The sequence below is a fragment of the Tamandua tetradactyla genome, chromosome 2 (assembly GCF_023851605.1).
Source record: "Tamandua tetradactyla isolate mTamTet1 chromosome 2, mTamTet1.pri, whole genome shotgun sequence".
In the NCBI taxonomy this organism is placed as follows: domain Eukaryota; kingdom Metazoa; phylum Chordata; class Mammalia; order Pilosa; family Myrmecophagidae; genus Tamandua; species Tamandua tetradactyla.
The window spans coordinates 201,392,921-201,406,180 of record NC_135328.1 but is presented as its reverse complement, the minus strand read 5'-3'; the positions used below and the strand labels follow the sequence as shown (position 1 = coordinate 201,406,180).

Below are 13,260 nucleotides of genomic sequence, written 5' to 3'. Positions count from 1 at the left end.
AAAGTTGAATTTTCCCCCTTTCTCACCATTCTCTCTAGGGGACTCTGCAAATACTTCCCTATTCACTGTTCAGATTGCTCTGGGATTTATCTGGGCATCACTCTGGACAAACCTACAAAATCTCATGCCCTACGCAAAGTTCCAAGGACTATGGTGTTCGATTAAGCTGTCCACACAAGTTACACTAGGAAATACACTAGTCAAAATATACATTTTGTACCAAATAAACAGTTTTTGCTTGTCTCACACATACATTAAAGTTTTAAAATATTTATTACCATCTATTTTCAACACCCTGCATTATTGACATTCCTTTGTTCTTCCTCATGCAGAAACATTTTTAAATTTGGCAGACAACTTCTTGATCTCAAATGTGCTAACATGTGGCTTGTATAATCTGGATCTTTTAAAGACAAGAATGGCATTTCAGGAGGCTGAATACTGTTGTGGTCTATTTCATATGCTCTGTTTTCCAGAGAATAATTGGAATTTTCTATAACACAGTTTGAATTATATTTGGTTAAATGTAATAGTCAAATAAGAACAATTATTTAGACCCTGTAATTGTTCTTAGTTGGAAGTTGTTTCTAGCTTTCTCTTAGTAGACCAGAGTGGAAAGGGCTGAGAAGAGCCTTGATTAGTAGTTATGCTATTTTTTTGGGGGGTGGGGGGTGGGGCTGGTGCGTGGTCCAGGAATTGAACCTGGGTCTCCCGCATGGAAGGCAAGCATTCTACCACTGAACCACCATGCACCCAGTACTAGGCTGTTTTTACTTAGGAGCTTCTGTTCTGCGTGAGCAAGCAGGTCTCATGTGAAGAACAATCATATTTCCAAAATAAAAAAGAAGAAAACATTTAAATCAAGAGTTAAGAATGGTCACACCAACAGAAAATGTAGTATTTGGCTATGGGAATCGAATCCTCTTGGCATAAATGCCACAACATGGTTTTTTGTTTATATTTTAAATATATCAAGTCATAAACAGTGTCCAGGAGAAAGTATTGACAGCTCATCATTTGATATGTGGTGAAATTTGCCTGTTTCTTTTTGGAGGACATCACATACTGAGCATTATGTGAGACCTGTAATCTCATTCTCAGCTCTAGGTGGGCATGCTTTAGAAGCTTTGTCAGTTCCTTAAAATTTATTGTTTACCAACTACTAGTGCTATTTATTTGAGATTTTGTAGACTTAAAATGTATTTATTGAACATGAGCCATGAATTCTTTCAGGAACCCTTTTAGTATGAATATAGAGATAGCCTTTGAGGATAATAAGAGTTAAAAGCCTAAGTTCTTGGGAAGATATTACCTACTTTATGTTGGACAAAACTGTTGTAAAAATGAAATAATCCATGTAGTTACTCTTTTATTACCATTTATTTCCTACATATATTCACAAAGGAAGTTTCCCAATATAACTTAAAAATAGAAAGTGCTGTCAGGCACACACCCTTACTGTGTCCTAAAATACATGCATTCCTCCTATTCTATTTTTGCCTTGGAGCAAGTGAATTGACTGTCATCCTCTGAAAAAGGCTTCTTTGAATATCTCAATACAGTGCTTGATTGTGGTTCATACCAGTAATAGAGCTATTAAGAATGGAAATTTGTAGTTCAGAAAAGGAAATGAACCCACTAAGGTTATTTCAAGTCCCTTGGCTCACAGTTTACCAACTTTTTTTTTTTAAGTTACTGTCCCTTTAAGTTGATTATATTTGAGGAATTGTAGCTGTTTAAGGGTAATGTGCCTTACATGTAGAAAGTGACACATGGGCTAGAGCAGCTAGAAGGAAAAACCTGAGATAATGGAATGGTAGCCCCTCACAAACTCTGGGATCTGTCCTGTAACTGCTTGTTGAAGAGTGCTTTGAAAATTATTGCTTTTTTCTTTGTTTTGTATATATGTTATACAATTAAAAAAAAGTGACACACGGGAAATAGACATGAAAGATACAAATCCTTGTAATTTGAAAATATTGTCACTCAAAGAAATGTACATTTATTTCATAGGACTTTGTAAAATCAACAGTAGAGAGTTCTTAAAATTGGAGCCTGTATTTTTAGTTTTTCATCAGAAAATTTAAGTTTCCAGTATCTAAAAATTACTTAAAGAGAATTAAAAATATAAATTAGTATATGATAATGAGTCCCTTGCTCCTCCCAGCCTGTGGTCATCAACTGCCCCTTCACAGAGATGCTTTTAGTTTGTTATTTATCCTTCCAGGCCTTTTCTATGAGTTTACATACTTAAGTATAAAAATATTGTCTTCAACAAGATTTCAATAAGAAGGTACCCCAAAAGGAGGTTAAACATTGGCTCAGAAACTCATGTAACTCAGAAACTCAGAAACTAATGTAAAATAGTCACAGAGGAATAAAATGTTGTGTAGTAAAAAGTACCTTTCGTAATATACTCTTTTTGTTTTTTAGTTTTCTTTTTATATGCAATTTCATTTAGCTATATTCACACACCATATAATCCATCCAAGCATGCACTCATTGGCTTACAGCCTCATCATATAGTTGTGTATTCAACACCAATCAATTTTAGAACATTGTCATTACTCCAGATAAATAAATAAAAATAAAAAGAACACCCAAAACATCCCATACCCTTTTATCCCCTCCCCATTATATATATATATTTTATCTTTTATTACTCATCTGCCCATATACCAAGAGAGCATCAGTCACAGGCCTTTCATAATATATTATTAATTTTAAAACATTAAATATGCCTGTTTTTAGAAAACTGTGTGGGAAATGCCTGTGGTACTTATTTTCCTGCTTTTCCTCAAAATTGCCTAGTTCCTCAGTGAAAAGTACTGATCCCAGAACAAACCTGTGGAGAACAATAGAACTCTGCTGAGAGCTCTGTGGAAGACTACTCTGCACTCTGAAAAATGATTTTTATGTGAAATTTCATCCATAAGAACAAACCTGTTTCTACTTCTCGCGCTATGTGACATTTTCTTTTTTGAATCTCAGTTGGTGTTAATGATTGTGCTGGCTGGCCATGTGAGACTTTGAAAAACCTTTCAGTGCTTTTGGGGGAACCATTTCTAAACCTAATTTTCTGTTCATGTTGCAGTTGTATTAAAGAATTTTTAGATTAAAAAGTACCCAGGCTTCAGAAGGAATTTAGGTTTACATCAACTGCTATTTGAACAAAAGCTTCAGATAAATACAAATGATAATATTACAGTTTGGGGCAGAAAGAGGTTATCACACATCATCAAATGGGCACAGCCATGGTAGAAAGTAACAGGATCAGAGACCTGTTGGGTGTGGAGAGAGCCCTGTCACTGATTTCAGTGGGGCTTTGGACAAGCTGCTTCATCAACTTCCTGAGGGGGTCAGTTTCTTCATATTTAAGTTCAGGAAAAAGGGAAAAATAAACTAACATTTCTTCAGTGTCTGCTATGTACTACAAACTGTTCAGGGTACTTTTTTTTTTAGAAATCATACCATTCTACATATGCAATCAGTAATTCTTAACATCATCACATAGATGTATGACAGGGTACTTTTTTAATGAAACCATTTCAGACATATTATTAAATATAATTCACTTTTTCCTCTTGCTGATGTCAGAGGGCTTTTCTGGCTGATGGCTTCGTGACAGTGATCAAGATCTTTAGTTGAAGTCTTCATTGTCTTCATTATGCCCCGAAGTTCTTAGAAATTGTCATCTGTAGACCATAGTTAGATCTTAATTAAATCTTAATCTGTAGAACATGGTTAGATCTTAACTGCCACAGAGACAGGCAAGGGGAAGAGAAAGAAAAACGTATTTGAACACTAAGGAAAGAGCTACAGAAAGGCAGACACACCGAGATAGTTTTGGCTTGTCTTACTATGGCCATATGCTGCTACATATGTGTTGGAATAAGCTTCTCTGGTTTTGAGAAATAGGGATGGTAATAATTGTTTAAGAAATAAGCTTGTTTTTTTTTTTTTTTAACTGTAAAGCAGTATTATGCTATATTACCAGTGAGTACAATCCCTCCTCCGTAGTATTTTCCCTGAGAATAAAGTTGGAGAAGACCACTTTTTAAAAAGTCTGACAAATATGTTTCCATTCTCCTGTTCCCACCTTAAATGCTGAACCTATCTCATCTTTTGCATTGTTACTAATGATTTCCTTCCTCTTCAAATGTAAACATACCAAGTGTACCTTATTGTTTGAGTCTGACCCATGTACTAGTTGCCATAATAATGGCATAAAGTTTTGAAAGATCATTGTGGTAGTTAAAACTTTGACAATTTTGTAATGTTTTGTGAACATTCAGATAGTTCTGCATCTTAGTTGTTATAAACTCAGAATAAAATCTGATTTCCTAATAAATTCTTCAAATAGTTTTACTTTCATTATCGTATCTGTGTAATTCCACCCTTCTGAAAATCTTCAACACATTGAGAAATCAGTTTGATTTCCAGGTAGAGCCTCTGTAATGACAGCATGAATGACACATATAAGGAGATTGAATGGAATGGAACAGGCCAGCTTTTAGAGAAACTGTCCATTTCCTGCTTCTGACCAGTCTGAAAGTGCAGACTCCATTCTTCCCCTTTGTGAAGTTGACTTCAGTTACACGAGCCCCTTGTTGAAACAGTCCTACATTTCAAGATAAATATATTTCAAGAATATATTTGGATGAAAATATATACCATGTGTGTATGTGTGAGAGAGAGAGAGAGAGAAGAGAGAGAGAGAAAACTTTACTGCTACATGTCTTTCAAAATAATCAAAGATGATAAATCCTTTTTGAGGCTTCCAAGAAGTGATTTAGGAATAATTGATTGTGAATGTTTTTCTAAGCTTGTTACTTTTTAGAAACTGTAGTATATAGTTAAGTCCTTTAAGAATGATAAAGCTGTATTTGAAAACTTTTTTACAGGTGTCATTTTGTTGTAAAATGAGCCACAAACTGACATTAAAGTATACAAAGATAAGCAGTATAACAAATCTAGTAAAAAATCAATAAAGTCCTTGAACTGGTTGAACTGAGAAAAGTAGGCAAAACATTAGGACTCTTGGTATGTGTGCTTTGGTGAGTCCATGACTTGTTCAGTTAGTGACTTTAATATTAGTCAAGCCAGAATACAGTGAAATATAAAGTGTTCTGAAACAAGATTTTGTGGTAACTTTTAAAAAACTTGTTTATTTAGTGTTCTGTATTCTCTTGATCTGTGTGAATTAATTTTATACCTTGAAAATCAGCACCTTCAAAAGGGAACATAATTTAAAAGTTCTACATAGTAGTGTTCTTTCCATTTAATGAGTCAACTAGTTACACATAAGTCATCTTTAGGAGCCAGCTCTTGTGTCCTCTAGCTGTGCTGCACTCATTTTATACCAAACAGCTAGAACTGTTCTGCCAGCCGACTTCCTCCAATTGTACCGAATTAAATTTTAATTGAAGTTGAACCACTTAGGTTGCTTAATGCTTTAACCCCTATAAAGGTCCTCTTTTTTTATTCCTTTTTCCCCTTGTCTTTATGATTTTTCTTTTTGCTTTTGTTCTTTATTTTTTCTGCAGCCAGAAAAACAAAGTGAAAGAGAACAGAATAATTTATTTAATCTAAAAGATGACTGTGATAAGGTTAAAAAAAAAAAAAAAGAAAAACCCAAGAAACCAAAACGCTGAAGAATATCTGTGCTCTAATCTCAAGACATGAATTTAATAACCCTTGGATTTTTTTTTTTTTTTTGCCCTTGGATTTTAATAGATATCATTTAAGGGAGTTATAACATTTGAATGAATTTGAATGAATTGTTGAATATTTGTTGAAGGCTTTTTATGAAATAAACCAAAAATATCCTAAAATTCACTCATTGTCAAGTTCATTTCTCTCAAACTGCAGAGAAATAAGTTTTAATAAGTTTCTGTGAAGCATCTGTAAAATGAGCCTTTATGAGGCAGACAAAATATCTGAGGTCTCAGAGTGCCAGGTGAGGACTAGAAGTTGAAGAAACTTAGGTTCTGTTTGATCGATGACCTGATATAGCTGTAAGTGAATCACCTCACTACTTAGAACTTGTCCATTGTCCATTTATTTGAAGTCAAAAATTTTTTTTACAGACACTGAAGTTTGTTCTCAAATCTTCTTTTGTTTGGATTAATGACCTGACATAGGTTGTCCTTCATTCTCAGCACTTCATCCTGGAAAATAGTTTTGTTACAGTTTTTAGTCTACTTAGTCTTTCAGCAAAAACAAGATTGACTATTCATTAGTCACTAATATTAATGAACACCTGGTAATGATATACCTGGCTTCACTTTCCTCAGTTGTATGATTGTCTAAATTAATCAGATTTCTACAAATCAGGGAATTTTAATTCATTTTTACATATGTTATTTAATTTGATCCTTATAGACGAAGCAGATCTTATATTCATAGAATGAATCAGGAAACCCAGACCCAAAGAGATAGTGATTTACATGTAACTGATGAATGGCAGCGCTAGTCAACTTGTGATTTCACTTTGGTCATGGAAAAGTATTTTTGAAAAGACGGATTTATAGTATAACCTTTTAGTTAGTCATTTTCTTTTTCACACATAGTCACACTGTGAAAGCTGTATCATTATACATTTATCTTCAATAAACATGGCTACTGGAGCACAGCTGTACAGTTTCAGGCACTTCCCTCTAGCCTCGCTAACACACCTTAAATTAAAAAGGGGACATCTATAAAATACATAAGAATAACCTCCAGGATAACTTCTCGGCTCTGTTTGAAATCTCTCAGCCACTGACATTTTATTTTGTCTCATTTCTCTCTTCCCTCTTTCAGTCAAGAAGGTTTTCCCAATCCCTTGATGCTGAATCCCAGCTCATTCTAAGATTTCTGTCCCATGTTGCCAGGGAGGTTTATACCTGGGAGTCGTGTCCTATGTAGAGAGGGGGAAGGCGGTGAGTTTGTTTGCTGTGTTGGCTGAGAGAGAGAGATAGGCCACCTCTGAGCAACAAAAAATTTCTCTGAGGGTGACTCTTAGGCCTAATTTTAAGTTGGCTTAGTCTATCCTTTGCGGGGGTAAGTATCATATGAACAAATCCCAAGATTGGGGGCTTGGCCTATTGATTTGGTTGTCCCCACTGCTTGCAAGAATATCAGGAATTCTCCAAATGGGGAAGTTGAATTTCCCCCCTTTCCTGCCATTTCCCCAAAGGGACTTTGCAAATGCTTTTTTATTCACTGTCCAAATCAATCATCTACCTTTCCTTCTGGTTTCATTTGTGCCCCAAGCCCTCCTCCCTCTATCAGTCTCACAACAGCTTCATTGAATGTACCAACATTACTGTGCTACAATTAGGTAGTATTGTGCTATCTATTTCTGAATTTTTATTATCAGTCTTGTTGTGCAGTCTCTATCCCTTCAGCTCCAATTACCCAAAATCTACTCTATTTCTACCTCCTGATGGCCTCTGTTCTTTACTGAAATTATCCAAGTTCATTCATTAATGGTAGTTCATATCAGTGAGACCATACAGTACTTGTCCTTTTGATTCTGGCTAATCTCAGCATAATGTCCTCAAGGTCCATCCATGTTGTTACATACTTCATAACTTTGTTCTGTCTTACAGCTGTGTAATACCACAGCTTGTTTAGCCACTCGTCTGTTTATGGACATTTGGGCTGTTTCCATTCTCGGCAATTGTAAACAATGATGCTGTAAACATTGGTGTGCAAATGTCCATTTGTGTCCCTGCCCTCACGTCCTCTGAATAGATACCTAGCAATGGTATTGCCGGATCATATGGCAATTCTATACTTAGCTTCCTGAGGAACCACCTTTGCCTTCCACAGCAGTTGTACCATTTTACAATGCCACCAACAGTGGAAAAGTGTGCCTCTTTTTCCATATCCTCTCCAGCACTTATTGTTTTCCATTTTATTGATAAAAAAATGGCCATTCTGGTGGGTGTGAGATGATATCTCGTGGTTTTGATTTGCATTTCCCTAATAGTCAGGGAAGTTGAGCTTCTTTTATGTGCCTTTTAGCCATTTGTATTTCTTCTTCTGAGAAGTGTCTGTTCATGTCTTTCATAGTTAGTCATTTAACTGACTATTCGTTAGTCATGAAATACTGATGGATATGTTTTATAACTTTAGAATGAGCAAATTCTTTTCCAGATGATCACAATTTGAATATAACAAGACTAAAGAACATTCTTTTTCATCATTGGCATAATTTCATGCAGGAAGTGTGTGCTTGGCTTGCCACTCTATATTTTATATAAATGTTATTAGCTCTTCTTGTTTTGATTAGTGTTTTTCTTACCTGCATGTTACCTTTTTTAAAAACATTGATTTGAAAATAAACAAATAAACCTTTAACTATTAGGATTTCTGGATTCTTGATTATGTTCAAGATCTTCCTTAGGAGGAAATAAATTTTAAATGGGAAATAATGAGAGTCTATGTGAAGAATGTGAGTCGGAGAGTCGACTAAAGAGGACCATGGTACAGTCTTAGGCATGCTGCTCTCCTTTAGTGATCAAGGAAGAAGCGGTGTGGTGGATAATGAGTAAAAGGAATACCTGACAGAAACCAAGAAATGAAGAATAAAAAAAGGATTGGTTTTAATTTGGACTTGAGTACTTACAAAACTAACTGGAATCTTAGTCTTAGCTTACTTGGAAGACCTCATTCAGGTTTCCCACAGTTCCCTCATTGTGTGCCCAACTTTACTTTGTCACACTGATCAGTGCTTAGTGAAAGAATCCGAGCTGATAATCAAATAAGATTTTTACCTTTAAAAGTCCTCCTTTAGAGCTTAAGTTTTTATGGAAGTTGATAGAAAACCAGCTCTATTTTTCTTTGATTTTGGAGACATGTACTCTAGAATTAGTGTAGCGGTTGGGCTCTGGGTTAGAAAATTAAATCAGATAAGTTAGTCTTTGTGTCTTTGATTAGAATATAGTCAAAACAAGATGAGGCACTGTCCAAATCTAATATGAGAGAAAAGAAAGAAAAGAATGATGACTCCAGGAAAATTAATAAAGGTGGGCTGTAAAGCTGAGTAATAGTGTTTAAAAAGTTTTTTTAATAACAAAGTATTTCACCTTCATGATATACTTATAGATATCTTTTATTTTATTCAGATTTTGTACATTTGTGGTCCTTAAAAAAGGGAGGAAGGGGGCGGGCCACGGTGGCTCAGCAGGCAAGAATGCTTGCCTGCCATGCCAGAGGACCCGGGTTCGATTCCCGGTGCCTGCCCATGTAAAAAAAAAAAAAAAAAAAAAAAAGGGAGGAAGGGAGAGAGGAAGGAAGCCCAGTTCAAAACAAAATAAACTTCTCTATGGGTTAGATATGGAATAGAAGTCCAGGGAGAAGAACAGAAGCAGACAGAAATAGACAGGGATTCGACTTTCAAGTGAGTAGAGGAACTAAAGGTGGTTTACTGCTTGAAACCAGGGGCTGGCAGGAGGCTCCTGTGCCCATTAAAGAAAATTAGAAAATAGCTGTTTACTTCTACTTGGGTTTATGGCTTATGTGAAGCTGTGTGTAAGGTCGGAGCATACTAATGGCCACTTAAAGCACCTCTGACTGGTTGCACTTTTGGTGACAGAACCTGAAATGTTACCACAGGCCTAGAACACCAAGCCATCGATATTTGACTTTTTCTGATTTTATTTGCTTAAGTTTTTTTAAATCAAATCCCAAACATGTCATTTCACCCCTACTTACTTCGGTGAACAACTCTAAACATTGTGAACATTTTCTTACCGCAGCCACATTCAGTTCCTGATGTATGATCAGGTTTCTCCATTTACCTCCAGAATATCTTTTTTGTTTTTGGTTGGTTTGTTCAAATCAGAGTCCAAACAAATTCCACTAACGGTATTGTTTATGTCTCTTAAATTTTTCTTATAGAACAGTTGCTCCCAAGCTCCACTTTTGCCTTTTTTTTCTCACCATGCCATTGAGCTCTAGAAATCCAGTCAATTGGACTGTGCATTTTCCCAAATTCTGGATTTTGCTGATTGCTTTCTTGAGGTATCATTTAACTTTGTTCTCTACAGAAAAAGTAAATGAACTTTTGTGTCTCATAGTTTTTAGTTACATGGGTTTTATCTATCTGTTTTAATTTCAAAAATATTTTTTATTAATTCATTTAAGCATAACAGTAATGAACCTCCTGTTATAAATAACATGTTTAAATGAAAAATATTTGGAGTGGCATTGTTTTCCTTTTCTCCCCCCAAATCTCTGTCTGCCTAATAGAAGATAGTTGTATTCTCACATCTGCTTCTCTTATATCATATGCCGAGTAGCCTATGGGAAATCCACTACACATGAATGAGAAGATGAGAGTGACAAAGGCAGATGATGTCTTAGTATTATACCTGAAAGGGTCTCCTGGATCGCATTTTAAGAAACTTTTGCTCTAGAGGCTTAGATTCAGGTTCCACTTTTTTGGTACGAGTATTTCATAAGTGGTGCTGTAAGCTTAATGTTATCATTAGAAACTACACAATACCTGGTTGTTTTACTTAATGGTTCTGAGATTCACTGGTGGACATGGGTGAGCTGTTTTGCTTTTAATAGGGTAATACCGTCATTACTTGCTATTGGTGGTTATAAATGTACCAGTTTCACCATCTTTGCTTGTTCTGTGGCATTTTCATTTTACCTACTTAATAGGAAGAAACTAATTAATTTTCTACTGCTTAATAGGAGAAAAATGTCTTCATTGTTTAGTTTTGAATTCCTTTGATTATTGTGATATTTGACAGTTTTCCATGTGTTTACTATCTCTCATCAATTGCTTTTGACCCTTACCTATTTGATTTTTTGATGACTTGAGAAACAAATTTGGACAAGAACTTTGTGCAGTGTAGATTTTAAGCCTTTTCACTCATATAATATTTTGTAGTCTGTTTACCTCTGGTTATACTATATTGTATTTGTTGAAGTAATTTCAGTATTAAGTGGTCCACATCTGGTGATTATTTTTCTCATGAGTCTGGACTTTCAGAAAATGGATAAGTGGTAGCGTCAATATTTGTAATTTTATAGTTAAAAAGTATTATGGAAAAAATGTATTATGATAAGGGTGCATGGGTGGGTGGTTCAGTGGTAGAATGCTCACCTTTCATGCAGGAGACCTGGGTTCAATTACTGGACCATGCACCCACCCCTCCGATAAAAAGTATTATGAGAAACAGCTATTCATCTCCCTTATTTTACAAAAATATGATGGCCTAGAGAAGTTATGGTTTATGCATCTCTACACAAAGAGTTGGTGCCGCAATTGAGACTGGGGCTGACTTTCCCAAGTCTTTTTTTTCCCTTCATTCTGCCACCATTTCTATTAAGCATCTTAGTTAAATTTGAAATGAGAACAAAGGATTTCTTCTGGGTAAAATTAAAGACTCTTTATTTTCTTACCATAACTTATGTGCTTTGTGGAGGTTTGTTTCTTATTCGAGTATTAAATTGCAACTGTCATACTTAGTGGAAAAAATTCTATTTCTTATCCATTTTAATATATTTTTAAATTTAGAGCCATTCAGAATTTAAAGTATTGTTGCCTGCTTAGAGTAAAAAATGATCAGATTTTGACCACTATTTACCTAACAGGAAGCCTGCAGACCTGCAGAACTTGGCTCCTGGGACCCACCCACCATTTATAACATTCAACAATGAAGTCAAAACGGATGTAAATAAGATTGAGGAATTTCTTGAAGATGTCTTATGCCCTCCCAAGTGAGTATCAAAGAAAATATTCATGGAAATACTGCATTCCTTTGAAACTTTGTCCTTTCTGGCCCTTAGAGGCCTTTCTTCTGATGGTACTTAAGTTAAATTTTCAGTGTTAATGTGAATAACTGGGACTCTCTTCTAAGGTTACTTACACTTAAGGTACATAAATGTCAGAATTGGCTTCTGGTTAGGCCGAAAAGCTGTACTCAGAAAGATGGGAATTCAGCCAAACAATAGAATACATGGTAAAAGCAGGCTTGGGGACACATGTGTTATATCGGGATAGACTGATTATTTGAGGGATATAGGTCCCAAACTGGAGCCAACAGCCAGAATGTCTAAGCAGGGGTTTGTTTCAGGCTTTTGGCAGATTTGCTGTCAGGCCATTTTAAAGGTTAACTTCAGAGAGATTGACTTTTAAACTACGTCCCTGGCATTCAGGGTTTTGTTTTTTAAGGTATTCCAGGTTCCCATATCCTGTGTATTAGCCCACATGATTACTAATTTTAAAGTGCTCAGCAGTTTCCTGTATGTGAGGAGATAGGGTTGAGGATACTATGATAAATTGCAGATACATAGTTTTGCATCATCCTGTAATCCTCTTCAGAGGATTATTGGTCTCTTTATTTAGGCTTTTTATTTCAAAATATTTACAGTTTCATTCTTTTCTTCTGACCCATCCCTTTCTTTCTAGCTAACTTGAGTTCACCCTCTATGTTCAGATAAATGTCCAGAAATGGGATTATTGGGTTGGAGAATCCTAAAATAGTCACTTAATATTCATTCATTCATTTGCTCCGAATCTGCTGGGCAACAAAGCAGTGTGAATAAGACATGGTTCTTGCCCCTGGAAAGCAGTCAATTACAGGTGGGTATGGGATTGGAAAATGAATGGAATCAGCAAAGGCTTTAGAGATAGACAACCCTTGAATGGAGCATTAATTTAAAAAGAAAAAAAGATAGTACTCCGTAGGTAAACGAAGGACTGATGTTCCAGGTAGAAGAATCATTTGAATATGTAGTGTTTCTTTTGGGGACCTGAAGGTGACCATTGAGTGTGATGGAGCATAGTGTTCAGGTTGAGGACAATATCCAGAAGGATGGCTACAAGTCTGAGTGATCATGCTTCTGTCTACAACTAGCCCATCTTCTATTCCGAAGAGAACTGTCTTCAGTTTAGCAATCTGATTCTAAGCCTAAAATTTCATTTTCTTAACCCCCACTTTATTTAAGAAAACAAAAAGTACACTTATGAACTACCAAAAATGGATATCTTAGTTGGCTTAACCGTAGGCATATTTAACATTTTTTATTTTATTTTATTTTTTTAATACAAAAAAATCAAATAACGCAAACATTCCTATTTTGATCATTCCGTTCTACATATATAATCAGTAATTCACAATATCGTCACATAATTGCATATTCATCATCATGATCATTTCTTGTAACATTTGCATCTATTCAGAAAAAGAAATAAAACGAAACAAAAAAAAATTATACGTACCATACCCCTTATCCCTCCCTTTCACTGAT

At 35.4% G+C, this 13,260-nt stretch overlaps 1 protein-coding gene across 3 annotated transcripts in view; it reads left to right on the top strand.

Moving 5' to 3' along the window:
• CLIC4 (chloride intracellular channel 4) overlaps nt 1–13,260 on the top strand; it is a 103,247-nt gene that overhangs the window by 55,827 nt on the left and 34,160 nt on the right. For all 3 annotated transcript variants that reach the window (XM_077150791.1, XM_077150793.1, XM_077150792.1), the window contains exon 3: nt 11,602–11,727. In XM_077150791.1, the coding sequence (XP_077006906.1) occupies nt 11,602–11,727 (126 nt within the window). The remainder of the gene's footprint in view (nt 1–11,601; nt 11,728–13,260) is intronic.